This window comes from Musa acuminata, chromosome BXJ1-5 (genome assembly GCF_036884655.1).
Source record: "Musa acuminata AAA Group cultivar baxijiao chromosome BXJ1-5, Cavendish_Baxijiao_AAA, whole genome shotgun sequence".
NCBI classification, from domain to species: Eukaryota; Viridiplantae; Streptophyta; class Magnoliopsida; order Zingiberales; family Musaceae; genus Musa; species Musa acuminata.
The window spans coordinates 48,247,435-48,264,970 of record NC_088331.1 but is presented as its reverse complement, the minus strand read 5'-3'; the positions used below and the strand labels follow the sequence as shown (position 1 = coordinate 48,264,970).

Sequence of the window (17,536 nt, the reverse complement as noted above, 5' to 3'; positions counted from 1 at the left end):
GTAAAATGATGAATGTATGTATGCATGTAAACCATAAAATGATGAATGGAAGGGTTGCTGTTATCGTAGTCACTTGGGATTTTCCAAGTCTTTAATGTTCTTAATCAGACGAAGACTGTTGCAAAAGCTCGTTTGACTAATTTTGTGCTAAAATTGAACTTTCTGGTCAACGTGTTTATAGATGTAGTATTTGATCTGCAAGAGCAGGCATTCCTTGCTTTGCTTGGAGGATTTGGCTAAAACATTGATATCACTTAGATCTTTTCCATGGGTATCGCGCGGAGCTTGAAGCAGGCTATAAAGCTTGAGGCTCCGAATTAGAAAAGCCATTGCCTCATTTTTCTTCGCGAGGCACATGTGGTCGCGAGCGGGGAAAATTTGGCAGGTTTTAGACTCCATCATGATTTAGTCGTGCAAACGTTCGACGCCGTGATGGTGGTGTTTGGATGTTTAGAGATCGACAGCCTTGTTTTCTTTTCTTTTCTTTTATTTATTCTATTCTATTCTATTCTTCTTATTTTAGAGGAATAGAAATGCTCCTCCCAAGTATATATTTGCGAGGCTACCTTTTGGTGAAGAATTCTTCAGAGAAGACGATGTGTTGTATATAGTATATATCCCCAGGGCCAGGGGGTCTTACGATCCGGTCATTTAAATGTGGGAGGGGTAATGGCTGCTGCCCTCGTCTGCCGCCCACTCCCATTCCCTTCTGTCCCTCTCCCGTCCAAGTCGTCCGAGCTAAAGCAACTCCTCCTTCTCTTCCTCCCTCAACGATGCCATCCTCCCAAGCCCATCCATGCCCGCGCCCTCCGCCTCGGCCTCATCCAAGACTCCCATCTCATCTACCACCTCCTCGCCTCCTACTTCGACGCCGGCCACCCCTCGCACGCCTGCCTCCTCTTCCATGCTGCCGACCATCCACGGAACATCTTCCATTGGAATGCCATGATCCGCGGCCTCGTCTCCGTCGACCAAACGGAAGATGCCGTCCAATTCTATGCCACTATGCGGCGGTGGGGCCCGTCTCCGGACAACTTCACATTTCCTTTCGTTCTCAAGGCCTGTGCTAGGCTTCAATTCCTTGAAGGTGGGACAAAGATTCATGCACACGTTATAAAAACAGGGCATCAGGTAGATGTGTTTGTGAAGACCAGCTTGGTCTCCTTTTATGCAAAATGCGGCTTATTGAATACTGCGCACAAGTTGTTCGAGGATATGCCCGTGAGAAACGTTGTTTCTTGGACTTCGATCATTAGTGGTTATATTGGTGGTGGAAAGCTGGAAGAGGCGCTCAACATGTTCAGAAGCTCGTTGGATATGGGTTTGGTGCCAGATGGTTTCACTTTGGTCAGGATACTGACTACTTGTTCCCATTTAGGGGATATGGAGACTGGGGAATGGATACATAGATATGCAGAGGACAAGGGCATCGACAACAACGTGTTTGTTGCTACTTCACTAGTCAGCATGTATGCTAAATGTGGAAGCATGGAGAAGGCTCGTGCTGTCTTTGACAAGATGGTTGTGAAGGATGTTGTGTCCTGGAGTGCAATGATCTGTGGGTATTCCTCCAATGGGCTTCCTCGAGAGGCTTTAGAGCTTTTCTTCAAAATGCAGAATACTAATGTGAGACCGGATTGCTATACCATGGTTGGAGTGCTTTCGGCTTGTGCCAGATTAGGAGCCCTTGAACTAGGTCAACAGGCAAGCCAATTAATGGATGCGAGTGACTTCCTTATGAACCCAGTCCTAGGGACAGCACTGATTGATATGTATGCCAAATGTGGAAGTATCGTTCGAGCTTGGAGTATCTTTAAGAGGATAATGGAAAAAGACCTTATAGTTTGGAATGCAATGATATCTGGTCTCGCCATGACTGGCCATGGGAATCTCTCCTTTGGGCTTTTCGCTCAGACTGAGAAGCTGGGCATTCAACCCGATGGGAATACTTTCATAGGCCTTCTTTGCAGCTGTTCACACACTGGACTAGTGGAAGATGGACGGCGGTACTTTGACAGCATCAGTAGGGTTTACTGCTTGACACCTAGAGTTGAGCACTATGGTTGTATCATTGATCTATTTTGCCGTGCTGGATTGTTAAATGAGGCTTATCAATTGATAAATGAGATGCCTATGGAGGCTAATGCTGTTGTTTGGGGAGCTATGCTGGGTGGCTGCAAGTTGCATCGTGATACCAAACTGGCCGAGCATGTGTTGAAGAAGCTTATTGAGTTAGAGCCACAAAATTCTGGGAATTATGTTCTGCTATCTAATATATACTCTACAACTGAGAGATGGAATGACTCTGCAAGACTAAGGTTGGTCATGAAGGAGAAAGGAATACAAAAGACACCTGGGTGTAGTTGGGTTGAGCTAAAAGGTGTGGTTCATGAGTTCCATGTAGGGGACATATCCCACCCACTGTCTAATGAGATTTACTCTAAGCTTGATGAGTTGGGTAGGAAGTTAAAGCAAAGAGGGTACATGCCAACAACAGAAGTGGTCTTGTTTGACATAGAAGAGGAAGAGAAAGAGCATTCACTTGGGCATCATAGTGAAAAACTGGCTATTGCTTTTGGTCTGATCAGTATGGGACCAGAAGACACAATCAGAGTAGTGAAGAACCTTCGTGTTTGTAACGATTGTCATGCAGCAATAAAGCTCATTTCAGACATTACTAACCGTGAGATTGTAGTTAGAGACAACAACAGATTCCACTGTTTTAAAGATGGCTCCTGTTCATGTAATGATTATTGGTGAACAAGATCATCATAATCTAAAACAAGGTAACGGTGAGATGGAAGTTACATTAGCTTATGGCTTATGAAGTTATGGCTTGTGAACAAGATCATCATAATCTAATCCAAGTTATGGCTTCTGCAAATACAGTATCTTATATGGATAATTGTTTAATTTCCCCACTGATGTTGTTACATTAATATGATGATAAAGGATCAACAAACTTGGTATACTTCAAGACAAGTGGATTTTTGAGATATGCTCCATTGATATTTTAAAAAGCATATGAGAACAACCAACCAGAGAGAAGATAATTTTTTACACAGGTTAGTCTTATTCTGCAATCTTATGTAAACTAAACCTAGGCAATATATTTCTTCTTTTGCATTAACTCCTTGTTGCATAAATGCAGTCCTATCATTTGTTATTTCCTTTGTGTTTTTGTGTCATTTACATGCCACATGGTTTTAGCTGCAATTACTAGAACTGCTGAAAGCAAATATTTGTTCAATTAACTTTTTGGACCACAGGCATCTTACCAGTATTAGTTGGGTAATGGAGCATATGTTTTCTCTCAAAAAGCTGTATCTGAACAAAAGGCATCCTGTTACACCAGAATAAAATGTGGCAAATCAACCAGGAGTATGTTCAAACTGTTTCTTGGTCTTATGACAGCCTACAACTGCTCATGGCCATCTTTTTCCCTACATTTTTGCTTTTAGACAATCCATATGTTTGACAAGTCTGAACAATTTTTTGCACATCCCAAGTGCCCCGAACCTGTTCTAAAGTGAATATTTCCATCTGTCATCTAAACATAGACTAGAAAATTCCCTCTGTTCGCACTGTTGCATCTTTCTTTTCTCCATGTATAGGGTTTTCAGGGTTCAAGGATGCCCATAAGCCTCTACCAGCTGAATGTGCCTCTTCCTTCCATCAAGATCCTATGCATCCTATGATGAAGTAAGCCATAGTGATAATGAATAAGTCACCAATCTCATCTACAACTGAAAGTATTAAACCTCAGGAAAGTTGCTGCACTGTCATGTTAACAATTTAGGAACATGTTTTCCTTTGTGTTTTAGCGAGAGATAATCTTTTCCCATTAACCCTGAATCATTAACACGGTGAGCCACACCTAACTAACACGGGGGCATGTGTCCCACTTTCACATGAAATGTGCTACGAACATGTTCAAGTGGACAAGAAAGTCATGGTCAATTTTAAGGGTAATATGCGGACTCCTCATTCATCTGTCACCATGTGCTACCACAATTGTAGCTTCTTTTGTTGAGAATTGCTCCAACTCACCAAAAGTTATTGGTCTGCACTGGGACTGTATTTGAGAGTCCACGCTTGCTGGATGAAGATACAGCCATGACATACCAAATCTACTCCCATGAAAATGGTACATGAATAATTTTTTCTTTTGTTGTTGCAAGAGATCCATTTAGGAGGAGAAAATTTTGCAGAGGAAGACTTCGGGACATTCATATGAACCCTTTCACACTGAAGTAGCACCAGCCAATGGGACACAATTACAGTCAAGGGACCTAGTCAGCAGGATGTAAATTTTTTCTTTAATTTAATTTCTTTCAAATAAATTATCTTGCTAGAAATACTAATTATGAATATCTTTTTCTAACCCAGCCTATTTTGTCGGTACCTAAAATTCAGATAAATGGGATTTAGGTACTACCTATCTTTGTTTAGTACATGGTAAGCTAATCTTGATGCAGGAAATACGAAATACTTCACACCTCATATCAAGTACGGAAGTGGTACCAGCTCAGTCATATTTTTGGTAAACGTTTCTTTAATGCTTAATTTTTGCTGTTGTAGAAGTAATTGATAATCTAGTTTTGTCAGCATAAGTTTTGGCTTTTTTTGGGCACTGCTACATGATTAATCTACAAACTGAGAACATAGCCTGACAGCTATTTGGACAACATTTTTTTGGTTGACATGAATAAAGAAATAAATCCACACACCGAGACTTTAGCCTGACAGCTAGCTTAAGAACATTAAATTTCAAAATGATTAAGAAAATATGCCAGATCCATCAGCCCACTTCTTAGTTGTCACAAAGATTTTTTATATGGATGCACCTGATACCACATAAAAACAAGCTTTTTTGCATTCTTATATTAAAGATTCTCTGCTGACAAGATGATTTCGAGCTATAATTAACTATAAACTAGAAAGGAATCAATTAGCTGTAGCTGACAAGCCTTGGTATTATATGTTGCATCTCTGTTTCTTATATAGGGAAATCTGCAGCTCAGTAATCAAATGTGCTGAGAGAGAGAGAGAGAGAGAGAGAGTTATAATTCTGACAATCAATCTATTCCAGATGTCGAGGAGATGAAACCTGAAAACCAAATCTAAGATCAGGCTGTTTGCGTGCGCTGTGTGCAATCATTGACCAGTTGATATGCAATAACATTAATTGCTTAGGTTTTGCAGACTGAACATTTGTGATTTAAGGGCTCCTTGCTGCATCGTGATGAACTCCAATATGTTACCATAAGCCACGATGCATGCACTCGGTCACCATATATTTTGTGTTTATTGACTTAATACTTGAGAAGAGCAGTCATGTTCCCATGGATTTCCAATCAAAAAATTTAAAACCGTCAGATCTGTCCTATAGCCATCAAACAAATTGTATGGGCCTCCGAGTAACAATGCCACCTCAATTATCTACTCTGAAAAAGACAGTAGTCTGATGAAGGCTCGTACAAGGCTGCATAGAAGTTGATCTTATCAACTAGGGTATTGGGCTCCGACTGCAGAGTTTGTAGACGGTCTTGGTAATCAAGAGCAGCAGTTCTTGCCCGTCTAGCTGGTGTAGATCTAACTTAAGGTGGAAATATTCCTCTCTCTGATGACGATTTAATCTTTTTGAGGTATGATTTGGCTATTTCTTTTTCCCAAGAGAATGAAAGAGTAGCAGGGCTGCTTTAATGTTAGATGCATACGATTTGTGCATCAAGCATAGGATTATGTTTGGTGGCAATATATGCAATAGCTTTCTTTCGGAAGAAAATGTTTTCAGTTACTCTTTAGTAAGTGATATGTTGCCAGAAATATATGTTGAATGAATCTGCTTAGGAATACCGTCAGCAGCTCAATTTAACATCTCACGCTTTTGCAATGGGATGGTTTCGTGACATGGATTTGACTCATCTCTTGAATGTGATATCTATACTGGTTCACGTTTCTTTCCCATTTTGCTCCAACTGATGTGTCTTTTTTCTCTCTGAAGAATAGATTACAAAAGGATTCACAGCTTCCTTCCACTTTTTCTTTTTCATCAAGTGGCGAGAAAAAAATCAAAGGTGGCAACGATTATATCTACATAGGAAATAGAGAGAAAAGAAAAATGGGAACAAGTAACCAAAGTCAGCGCGCGATCGGCACTGAGAGACCACCAAAAAAAACTGTCACCCCATGAAGCCTCTACGACCCACCGACACTTGGATGCCAAAGTCTTGTTCCTTCATTCAGTCCTCTGATATGCTCTCAAGACGCGGCCTCCAGACGCCCACCTGGCCGCTCCTCCGCCGGCGGTGCCGAACCTTCTTTTCCGAAAGGACCTGCCTCAGGCAGCTGTCATGGCCCAATTCCTGGACGACAGCAGTGCTGCCACTTTTCTGGTGCCTCTTCTTCCTCTCTTTTCTTGGGAGCGCTGATTCTGGAATCAGGAAATAGATATGGCCCCTCTTCAGGTCCGAGTCCGGCGACACGATCAAGATCTTGGTGGTGACGCCTTGAGAGCACGGCTTGCTTAAGATGTGGTCCGGGTTGGCTGCTAGAATTTCTCCGGCGGAGACCTGGCGGCTGCTGTACTCCTCGACTTGGCCATCGAGATGGACGATTCGGATGACGTCCAGCGCGCCGCAGGGAAGAATGCAAGCCAAGCAGCACCTGAGGCTGTTGCCCATCGTCTCTTTCTCTTCTTCTTATTCGACTTAATAATATCCCCCCCCTTCCCCCTCCCTCATGCGTCGCTTCCTGCTGTGAGCCTGCTGAGGGTTATATAGATGTTCGCCACTGGAACTCGCCGTAAACTAAAAGCTGAAGGCCATGCTGTGCTGCGTTACGACAAAAAAGGGCCACATTATAGAATGAATGGTGTAGCCATCCCCAAGTGTATGTATGACACAGAGCTGGCATGATAGATAGATAGATAGATAGATAAATGTTAACCTTTGTTTGAGTACTAGATAAACAAAATCACAAATGCACCTCCCGATCATGTTCTTCTTCTAGGTTTCGATTTGTCTGACAACGTCCTTTTCTTCAATCGCGATCATTTTCTTGTGGACGATGATGTATGTGGAGACTCGGGTGCCGATCCCTATTGGAATAGGAAGGATATCTTGCCCAAATGATTGGTGGTGGTGGTGCTGCTTCGATCCGTATCTTCTTCCTGACTGGAGAATTAAAAGTTCCTGTCAACTAAAACTCTTCCTGGAGGACCTGCATGATGAGTAAGTAGTACAATGTTCCCTACAACAAGCCTCCTTAGTTAATAAGTCCACGCTAATCCTGCATAATAGAGCAAACGATAAGGCTTGGCACCGCATCCGCATCTTCCCGGCCGTCCAATGGTCTCGTATGCAAGTTTGCAAGGAGACGCATCCAAAATACTTACTTTCCCTAATGCTGGGATTTAGCTGCCATTTCCGGTGGTGCACACCATCCTAAGTTTGACATAGTTAGTAACAATCCCCGTCGCCGACCCACCAAAACTTCTTTTCATTAGTTTCTTCGGATAGACTCTTGTCCCTTGCTACGAGATTTGGTATGGCATAGAAGCAACTGGTTATAGCAGTCGTCGTCAACCTTCGGTGCATTGAACTATCCATCGCCCGACATTGGTTACCATGCTCGTCTAGATGGCAGTAGAGAGAGAGGGTTCGAATGCCTGTGCAGGAAGGTGATACGAAGCAAGCACTTGATGAAATAAATAATCTAATTACTGCACTCAGTACCGTCTTACCAAAATCCCTATAATTCTTAAACCCTACTTGAGGGGAATAATTCTTAATTAGCACTTGAGAAACCGAACGGTATACGCAAAATAACTTGGACCCGTGCTTCCAATTCCACTGAGCAATAAGATGGATGGATCCACCCACGACTTGTGAGCCGCCTATCGAAGGACCGAACGAACACGGGACGCAATTGTCCGAGCTCGGGCACACGTGCCCACGTGGGATGTAGTGGTGAAGGTGGAGGAAGCTTCGTGTTCGCGGCCACCGACCACCGACCAACGCGGAGAAGTCGATCGATCGATCGTCCTGTTCGAGGGGCCCCACTTCCTCCGACGGCTTTCACGAGGCCGCCCCGCCTCCATCCATCGAGTGGGCAAAATCTCCCCGTCGGAATCTGGTACTACAGTTCATTTGCGGTGTCGACTTGCTTGTCTTCTTCGTCTGTGACAAAGCTTACATATTATTTATACAACTCCGAAATACTAGAGATAGATTATCAAGTCCAATAATAATAATAATAATAAAACAGTAAATTAGAGCTTGGAACAGATCCGGATGCAGGCAATCAGGATTTGCTGCCTGTCACAACGAGAATATTAAGTCAGGAAGAAAAAAATAGTGTCACATCCAGAAGCAGAGTTTCACACATACACCGTATGGATCTTTTCATCGATGCTCGAGTCTAAGCATTTCGCAAATACAAAGATAATGTTGCTCTCACAATTTCACCGTCAATCGTTCCGTGACATATCATCCAACACAAATTATTTATATTAGTTCAATAAAAAATCAATATGGATGATACATTTATTGATACATATCTATCGACGATCGATCAATATATCAATACAAATCGCTAAAATAAATTATATATGGTTCAATCAAAAAATAATTTAATTTAATTTATATCAAAGTTCAAAAAATATAAAAAAGTAAGGGATGATGAGAACCTCTTTAAAGACTAACGGCATGCCTTTCTACCATATATAATGTATATATTAGACTATAAAATTTCTATTTTTTGATGATTTATTTATATATAAATATAAATATTGTAGGGATTAAATTTTAAACAACTAAGGGAATAGAGAAGAAGGAAAGAGATTGATAGAGAGAGAGAGAGAGAGGATCACGAAGAGGGGGATCTGCCGTGACAAATAAAGAGAGAAGAGAAGGGATCAAAGAAAAGATATAAAGAGAAAGGAAAGAGAAAACAACGAGAAAGAGAAGAGAAGGGAGAAAATAAAATATATAAAGAGAAGGAAAGAGAAAAAGGGAGGTATCGGCTATGAGAACAGAAGAAGAATACGAAGAGGGCTAAAAGAGAGAGAACATATAAGAAGGAAAGAAGAAAGATAGAAAATAAAAAAAAGAGAGAGAGAAAAATGATGGAGGGCTAATTTTGACTGCAAATGGATTTAGATTAAGTTTGAAAAGTTTGTACTTACGGTATAAAGTTTATTTAGTTTCTAAAAAATTATGAGATTTTATTTTAATAAATATTTCTAAAAGATAGATCTAAAAGGATGCTTGGTTTATCTTAATCTACATATATATATATATACGTTATTGTCAAAAGGTATAACATCCCATTAGTTTCACATTGGAAGTGGACAATGAATATGATTAACTTATATGGGTCTGATGAGTGTATTACGATAACTCTCACTTAAATATTTTGGTCCGTGGTTCTAACACCGATTTGAGATTCTTTCTTTTTACCAAATATCTTATAATCAATCAAAGAAAGATTCTTAATTCATACGCGACCGTCTTCTCTGCTATCTACTTGAGAGATTTTAATTGACAATGGACATATCAAATTGTGCGGGGCCTCAAATATGCAAATCAAAGGCTAGGGAGGTATCAACTTGCTGACCTTTCTCTTTCTTTCCGTCCGTCTTTCCTTTTCTGTTGCAGTACCCCAACGACATTGTTCCCGCTTTCATCACCCCTTCCATGTCCAACTTTCCTCTCCACAGCCCATTGGATGCTCAGACCAAAACACCCCTTCAAGTGCCATTTCGTCGCATTGGGTGCATAAATAATGTGCAATTTGCACTTCAGTAACCATCAAATGGTAAGCAATTTGCACTTCAATAGAGGGAGTTCGGGTTCCAACACACCACTCTATATCAGTCTCCCCCTCTTCTATACCTCTCAACACCCCCGCAATCAAAACCAAAACCAAAACCAAATTAAAGCACTCGTATATCATCGTCTTTTTTCAGGCAGCTGCGATGCCTCACTCCTCTTCCAAGCCGTCCCCTCCGCTTCACCGCATCGGCGGCAAGCCGGGGTCGATGACCGCCACCGTCGGCGCCTCGGTGCGGTGCATAGGCCATGGCGTACCTGACGTGACTTCGCGACAACACGAGCACGCGGTTGGGGCCCACCAGTGCTGCTCGGCCCTGGTGCAGCACGTCGCGGCGCCGGTTGCCACAGTGTGGTCGGTGGTTCGGCGCTTCGACCAGCCGCAAGCCTACAAGCACTTCGTGAAGAGCTGCCACGTGATCGACGGCGACGGCGACGTCGGGACGCTGCGGGAGGTCCGCGTCGTGTCCGGCCTGCCGGCGGCCACCAGCCGCGAGCGCCTGGAGATCCTGGACGACGAACGTCACGTGCTCAGCTTCCGGGTGGTCGGCGGGGAGCACCGCCTCGCCAACTACCGTTCGGTGACCACCCTCCACCCGGAGGGGGACGACGGCACGGTGGTGGTGGAGTCGTACGTGGTGGACGTGCCGGCAGGGAATACTAGGGAGGACACGCGCGTCTTCGTCGACACCATCGTCCGTTGCAACCTCCATTCGCTGGCGGGCACCGTCGAGAACCTGGCCAGGTGCCCGCGGGAAACAAAGTAAATTGCTCTCCCAAGCCTCCCATGGCTTCCACAACCACCACCACCACCACCACCACCGTCCCTCTTGCATGCCCACTTGGAAGGAGACGACGGCATTGCTGTGCTATTTATTATTGCCGAGCTAATCAAACATTGGAAGACTTTGGAGAAACTCCTCCCAACTTGTTTCTATTTCGTTTTTGTTTTTTGTTTTCCCTCTCCTTTTTAGTCACAGAAGAAGCCGTCGTGGATGAAATGCCTTAGCTTAGTTTGTTTATACAAAAGCCGAAAAAGATGTTGGTTGTAATGCGCTACAAGTCTGGGCTTCTTTCTTATCGTTCTGTTTTGTGGTCTTGATCGGCGTATGTGTTTCCCTGAGCAGTGGATGATGACGAGAACTGAGAATGGGGGTTCACAGAGATGGATGAGATGAGTGCTCGTTCGCACTATTTATTTTGTTTTGGTATGAGAAGCATCCTTGCAGCGCAAGGGACACCAGATTGCCATGGCGCATTCGCTTGAAAGCGTGCATCGAAGTCATACCCGACATCGATCCTACTTCTTCAACTGCAGGGAACCGTCTCCGCTTTACAAGTTACAAGGACATGATGGATGCCCCATCATGAATTGGTTCAAATCATCATATCCGACGTGCACGAATGGTCCCAAAATGTCTTTCTGTATATCCTCACCGAACCCATCGTGTACATCCGCTAGCTAATTCCACTGTGGGCAAATGCCAAGAGGTGGCTTGGGATCCAATGGCAAACACTTGTACGCGTCCCGTGCGACCTCTCAACTTGCGGCATAAAGAAGAATTTTAAAGCCCCTTCGTGTCACTTGTTCCTCCTTGTTGGCTTTCCCTATCTATCTTCTTCTCTCTCTCTTGGTTGGTCTTCGATTCGATGGCTGCAAGTCGTGAGGCAAGTTGGCAAGGAGGCCTCTCCCCATCCCACCTTCCGTCACCTCATGCTTACGGCCCCAGATTTATCATGGCCATCTACTTTCTCCGTCAGTTTTCCTTTAATTGTCCCGTTCCAAATCCTCGCTCGGGACTCCAGAAGCCTGCTAGCCACCAAGGTTTTCTTCTCCGTTAAGCTAGTCAACAATTGACTTTCTGCTAAACTGGGAACGCAGAATTGTGCCTTATTCTGGTTTTCTTTTGACATGGAAACAGCGGTTTCCAGGCACGGCCGCGGTTAACTAAAGTCGTTGACTCCGGGCGAGTGATATAAGCAATAGCTACTTGCGTCTATTAATTAACACCAAGTTAGATCTTACTTCGCCTAGTTTAAACAGGTGAAACACTTGATAAATCACTATGAATTGGTATAGTACATAGTGAGCGAGCGATGAATCGTGCATTTTTAGGTTCTTAAATGCCCAACCCAAGAACAGTTTGTTGTTTTGTTTTGTTTTGTTTTGTTTTCGACAGTGGTGGTTGAACATAGAGAAAAAGTTTTTAGTTCGCGAGTGTATGGTGATGGTCCTCAACTTTGTCAGTTCCCCTCCCGTTGTCTTAAGAGTCGCAATGGATTCTAGAAAGGTGGCGGACAAGACGGGATAGTGGGAAGAAAATAGTAGCAAGGCTTTCGATTCAGTGCACGAGCGCCGAAGTCATCAAGAATTCATTGTTCCTGCCTGTTCCAAGGAGTGTGATAATTGCCTGTATAGAATGTGTGTACACACATAGCTATGGACCTTTTATTATTATTATTATTATTATTATTATTATTATTATTATTATTATTATTATTATTACATTAAATGGTGCATAAGATGTTGTTATGCCAATTTAAACCTGAGATTTATTAACTACGAACATTTTTAATAGTGAGTGGTGCTAATTGTTTGTGGGTTTTAGTTTCATCTGTTACGTATTGGATGTTGCTTTCTTTTGTGTAATGGAATAACCCGATCACCTAATGTCCACATGAAACCATCTAATGCAGCTGTGAATCTTCTCGTATGGTATCAGATACCATTTTAGATTAGGCAAAGTCGATAATTGATTAATTTAATCCGAAGAAAACAACTAGCCTGCATCTTCTCACAAAGAACAGACCCTTTTTTTCTTTTAATTTACATTCAGACCAGTGGCAATAGGATACCCTTTCCGAAGTAAGCTGACGGATCTTTTTCTTTTAATGCACGGTTTATTGTGGCTTGAAAGCTAAGAAGGATACCGGGGAGATTCATCTCCTCCTCGAAGGAAGGCTCCTTTCAGAGTAATAATATTTTCCATAAAAACCATGTACTAGGTCTTCGAGAAACCGTGTGCTGCTCTAGAGACTCGCCTGGGAATATGCTGTGGCATGAAAGAGGCACTCGATGACAGTATGTTACAAGTGCATGCATCTACAACTCTTTGACTCCCCTAAGAATCAAACGGAGTGTATGTTTGAGTTTGCGTCTGAGAAAAAGAAGTTTCAGGGTTATATGGAGTTGCGTGTACCAAGTAAACTTTCTCTATAGTGTTGCGGTTGCGACAATCATCGAGCGAACTTCTTCCGGTTCTGAGAAAATGGGTCAGTCGCCTTCTATTTGGATGCTTGAAGTCCACACTAAGCCTGAAACCTAACCTGCCAATACTATAAAACAACCTTGTGGCGAGACCCACGAGAGATGAGGCCTGTAGGGAGTAAAGAAAGGACCGTAATACTTTTTATCACAAGCTCACGATGATATATCCATGCACTAGAAATCTTGTTAGATATGTATCGAGAGAGCATGTACGGTACGGTAGGTACTACATCCTCTTATATTCCTTCGTATCTGCTTCCGAGGGCTGTCTGTCGACTGGAGTCAAAATAGATGTGCATGTTGAGAATACATATTTCTAGACATGTAAGGGTGGTAGATAAACATGCTGATGTGCTGTTGCCTTGTGATAGAATAAGGAAGGGCACGATGGTGCATTCTGACGACTTCTTATGGAGACATTGGCCCACGATTAATAAATAGCTCCCGGAGGAAGCGATAAGAAAAGATCGATCTGAGTACCCCACCCCACCTGAGCAAGAATCTACCCGAGTGAAATAATATCCAAGTGCTCTGTCTCATCCTCCTACTAATAGTTGCATTAGCTTCCTTTGTTTTCTCTTTTAATTATTTAGCTCGAGATTAAGCTCACAAAGTTAAGGATCATATCCGCAGATTGGAAGTTTGTCGCCAGAAAAAAAAAAAAAAAAAAAAATAAGGCTGGATTATATTGACGGCATCAATTAGATCGATGTGGTCCAAGGAAAGAAAAAGGAAACTGGGATTGTTGGCTGCTGTGGGATCGGCAAATTCTCACTTCTGACTAGTTCTTAATCTTCGTGGGCTACACGCCACAAAGGAGCCCAAAGTCTCATCTCCCATGGTGTTCTACAGCACACAATAACATTGGCCCGAGAAATTGTACTGCTGGTCTGTCACCACAGAGCATACTTTGGAAAGATATGAGCTCGAGAAATTCAAGTGGAAGGAATTAGATATGATACTTTTTTCCCAAGGCCTAAATTAATTTGAACCATTTATAGCCAATCAATGAGAGTGCCAATATCTGCATAACAGAAGCCATGAAGGTCATATATTATGCAGCTTGAGGATTTTATGGAAAACTCAATTTCACACTAAATTCTTCAGTTAAGAAGACATCTGTTAGCAAGAGCTCGTCTTTCAGGAATGGTGAGAGAGACGAGTCTGATCGGAAGGTTGAATTCGACGACAATCGACTCATCAATTCCCAGTGACTAAAGATCCAAGCACAGTCAGGTACTCCGGCATATGCTGCCTTTCTTGGAACGCTTATTATGTGATTTATTTGTTGCTCATTTATCGTTGGAAATCAGGAATAGAATCGATCGTTGATCCCTACTCGACCCAGTATTCGTCGATCATCTTATTTGAGAATCGAATCTTCCAAGTGATTTAGTATTCTCTCAAGACAAGACGTGATTCCAAGAGTTTGGCCATACTAATGTCACCTACAAGACTAACACTAGGTGGTATACTCAACAATATCACTTGGACAATCAAGTTAATAAAAGAAGGCATGTGAGAGCTAAATAAAAACATTTTGGATCCAGAGAGTCAGAAATCAGAGACTCATATCTATCGAAAATAATCAAGAGAATATGGTTTATAAAATATTCTCTCATTACTGATGAGAGGCTCTTAGCTTTGTTGAATCAACAAGTTGATATGGGAAAAAATATATATACATGCTCATAAAATTAAAAAGTCTGGATGCTGTTGTAACTTGGACAGCATGTAGGGTGATGGAGCTCTTTAGCAAGGAAATAGCTTCCATTGCATGAGATGACACGCAGTCTCCGTCTTCTTCCTTCATCTTTTACGTCCTTATTCGTCATCCTCCTCCTTGAAAAATCATCCACATTTATTAATTTGGATGACGTAATGCACGTACACATCTGAAGATAAACACTTACGTTGACTCCAAAATAATAATAATAATAATAATAAAAGTTCATTAGCATTTTTGTTTCAAATAATGAACACAAGGAATCACGCACGTACATCGACTCAAACCAATCCAACAAGGTAGGGCGTGCATACGGACATTTTCAAGAACAAATCCCAAATACACAACTCAAGGACGTATGTAGGTGAACGCTTACATTTTATTGTACGCAAATTGCTGAAAAAGAGTTCATTCACGAAAGTACAAATATGTTTAAGCCCACTTCGCAAGGAGAGACATGAGTCCTGCTCCTGTAAGGAGAGAAATATTCATCCCAGCTTGTAATCTCCCTTTACTTTGCACTCTTGGGTTCATAAAATCTTCGGCCAGGAGATCAACAAGTGACATGTAAATCAAGATCCCAGCCGAGGCAGAATTAAGAAGACCTTCGACGATGAGAGCTGTAGGACTATTTTCATCGTAGGCAGATGATAATCCCGCACCTACTGCTACCCCAACCGGTGTTGTGAGTGAAAAGAAGAGCCCCATCGTTACTGCTGTCCTCGGTTTGAGTTTTGCCTGCGACGAGGAGTCCAATGTCAGCTAGCAAAAATTGAAGAAAAGATTTCCATGGAATTCAATTAAACCACTGCCCCGATCACATGATCTGATCAAACTTAGCTAAGTTCGGAGGCCTTGATTACGATTGGTCTCTTAAGGATAGCGTTTGGATGCTACTAAGAAAGAGAAAGGACTTCGACGTGTGGAATCAAGATTAGGAACATATTTAGGGGCAATCGTTGCACCTTTGAGTCGATGCACAAGTGCGGCTGGAACAATACCTGAACCAAACATCCTCCAAGTCCTACGCCCTCAAAGAACTGATGAAAACTGAGAGCGACTACAAGAGGCTTTATCGTAGATGGAGTCTCCGATGCGCCCAAAGCAATCCCGATTATGACAGAATGAACGACGATGCCGAGCTCCAAAACCTGTGTTTTTACATCCGCCAAAACTTAGGTTTCAGGTGGCAACATAGCGCATTCAACGATGTCAGCCGCCATATATACGTATACAGAACAAACCAGCAGGTGGATGCCACTCTCGAAATTGAGAATCTAAGATAACAAACGAACCATCTAACACGACGTACGTCGGACTGCTGCTGCTCGAACAAGGCACCAAAGCAATGCACGTGACTGAAGCTGTTGTAGTTGTCCTTTAAAATCAATGATTCATTTCCACCTTTTGTTAGAGCAAGAAAGTTGTTTACCTGTGAGATGACTCGATGGCGAATTAGCTGAGGCGACGAAGGATGTCCATGAGCGTGGGCATGAGTATGCACATGAATATTCTCTTCATGCACGACGTCGGGCCTGATCTCTATGTCAGTCTTCGTCTCGTCGCTCACGGAGTTGTGGGGGCGGCTAAAGTATCCGGTGGCCAGAGTATCGATCATCAACGTCCCTATCGCGGCGATCATCGCTACGAACCCCGCGAAGGGAAAGTTATGCCAAGGGTCGGGATGGAGACATGAGGAGGTAAGACTGTCGAAGGAATCAGGTAGGATGTGGACGAAGGCGGTGGCGAGAATGACGCCGGCAGCGAATGACTTGATGACGAAGAAGGCATCCCTATCGGGGTCAAGAACCGGTATCCATTTGCCTAGGATGGGAATGCAGACGCCAATGCTGCCGCAGACAAGGATGGAAAATATTGCTACGATCTTCAACGGGCGGGCCGCCTTCTTGTCGCGGGCTTCCTCATCCGCTGAGCAGTCGCAGTCTCCGTGAACAACGAGAGGAAAGAGGAGAAGGGCAGCAAGGAAGAACAATAAGGCGCTCCTCATGATGTCAGAACTCCGAGGAAGCTTTTGGAATGGAGTGCCGCGAGAGACGAAAACCTAGTTTGGGATGATGCGGGTGAGTGCCTCGAGGGATTGAGATATCTTTATATACTAGTTGATCAGCTCATCGTTACTGCAATGCAAGATTGAATAGATATTGATGGGACTGTCTTGTGATAAGAAGAATCGATGTGCAGACTTTTTATATGGAGATTGTCATCAATTACCAGAGGCTAAATAGGTTTAGAAAAAGAAGGAATTGATGTATGGATGGTTGAATGAGATTGAATATTGGAAGTCAATTGAATGCTTAGTTGTGCACGATGTATGAACAAGTAATGTAGGTGTCGACATATTGTTGTCATTCTGATGTTTGGACCCAGAACCTGTCGACATCGGAGGTTAAGCTTAGTGCCTTCACTTCAGCGCCGTATATGGAAAACAAATATACTTCGGTGGCGTCGCTGAAATCGAACTAGCTAGGAAGAAGATGGTCAGCCTTATTGTTGTTGTTGTTGTTGAAGGGGTGGTGGATCCAGGCGGCCTTTCATGGCAGGGAACGTCTTCCTGCATGCACAGGTAAAAAACGATCATAAAATTTTGTATTGGAGTTGAATAGGTTCAAAAAATCAAACCTAAGATGAATTTTGTAGCACATTATTGAATTATGTTGATACTCCTTCTTTGGACAAGTCACTTTA

The 17,536-nt window shown here is 42.9% G+C and overlaps 4 protein-coding genes across 5 annotated transcripts; 2 read left to right on the top strand and 2 right to left on the bottom strand.

Annotated features, from left to right (window-relative positions):
• Positions 1-20: 20 nt before the first annotated feature.
• LOC103986069 (putative pentatricopeptide repeat-containing protein At3g08820) lies at positions 21-5,927 on the top strand. Of its 2 annotated transcripts, XR_010513751.1 has the most exons (3): positions 21-2,786; positions 2,953-3,065; positions 4,182-5,927. XR_010513751.1 is itself a non-coding variant. In XM_009403946.3 (2 exons), exon 1 carries the CDS (start codon positions 670-672, stop codon positions 2,758-2,760), a length of 2,091 nt encoding a protein of 696 aa, XP_009402221.2. In that variant the 5' UTR covers positions 21-669; the 3' UTR covers positions 2,761-2,786; positions 2,953-5,927. The 2 variants fall into 2 exon arrangements, 1 of the variants encoding a protein (XP_009402221.2); XM_009403946.3 differs by having other exon boundaries at positions 2,953-5,927.
• Positions 5,928-6,245: 318 nt separating this feature from the next.
• Positions 6,246-6,686, bottom strand: LOC135674856 (uncharacterized). Its single transcript, XM_065185101.1, has one exon. The coding sequence runs from the start codon at positions 6,684-6,686 to the stop codon at positions 6,246-6,248; it is 441 nt and encodes a 146-aa protein (XP_065041173.1).
• Positions 6,687-9,742: 3,056 nt separating this feature from the next.
• LOC135674855 (abscisic acid receptor PYL4-like) lies at positions 9,743-11,293 on the top strand. Its single transcript, XM_065185098.1, has one exon. It carries the CDS (start codon positions 9,983-9,985, stop codon positions 10,601-10,603), a length of 621 nt encoding a protein of 206 aa, XP_065041170.1. The 5' UTR covers positions 9,743-9,982; the 3' UTR covers positions 10,604-11,293.
• Positions 11,294-15,104: 3,811 nt separating this feature from the next.
• Positions 15,105-16,896, bottom strand: LOC103986455 (zinc transporter 8-like). Its single transcript, XM_009404478.3, has 3 exons — positions 16,263-16,896; positions 15,832-15,981; positions 15,105-15,568 (listed from the first exon to the last, which is right to left on the bottom strand). The coding sequence occupies exons 1-3, from the start codon at positions 16,836-16,838 to the stop codon at positions 15,263-15,265; spliced, it is 1,032 nt and encodes a 343-aa protein (XP_009402753.2). The 5' UTR covers positions 16,839-16,896; the 3' UTR covers positions 15,105-15,262.
• Positions 16,897-17,536: the final 640 nt, after the last annotated feature.

Excerpts from the sequence above, each read along its gene's own strand:
- LOC135674855 (XM_065185098.1), top strand. The coding sequence starts at position 9,983 with ATGCCTCACTCCTCTTCCAAGCCGTCCCCTCCGCTTCACCGCATCGGC.
- LOC135674856 (XM_065185101.1), bottom strand. The coding sequence starts at position 6,686 with ATGGGCAACAGCCTCAGGTGCTGCTTGGCTTGCATTCTTCCCTGCGGC.
- LOC103986455 (XM_009404478.3), bottom strand. The coding sequence starts at position 16,838 with ATGAGGAGCGCCTTATTGTTCTTCCTTGCTGCCCTTCTCCTCTTTCCT. Across the intron at positions 15,982-16,262 it reads GCCATCGAGTCATCTCACAG|GTTTTGGAGCTCGGCATCGT; the intron begins GTAAACAACTTT and ends GTAAAAACACAG. Across the intron at positions 15,569-15,831 it reads TTGGAGGATGTTTGGTTCAG|GCAAAACTCAAACCGAGGAC; the intron begins GTATTGTTCCAG and ends TCCTCGTCGCAG.
- LOC103986069 (XM_009403946.3), top strand. The coding sequence starts at position 670 with ATGGCTGCTGCCCTCGTCTGCCGCCCACTCCCATTCCCTTCTGTCCCT.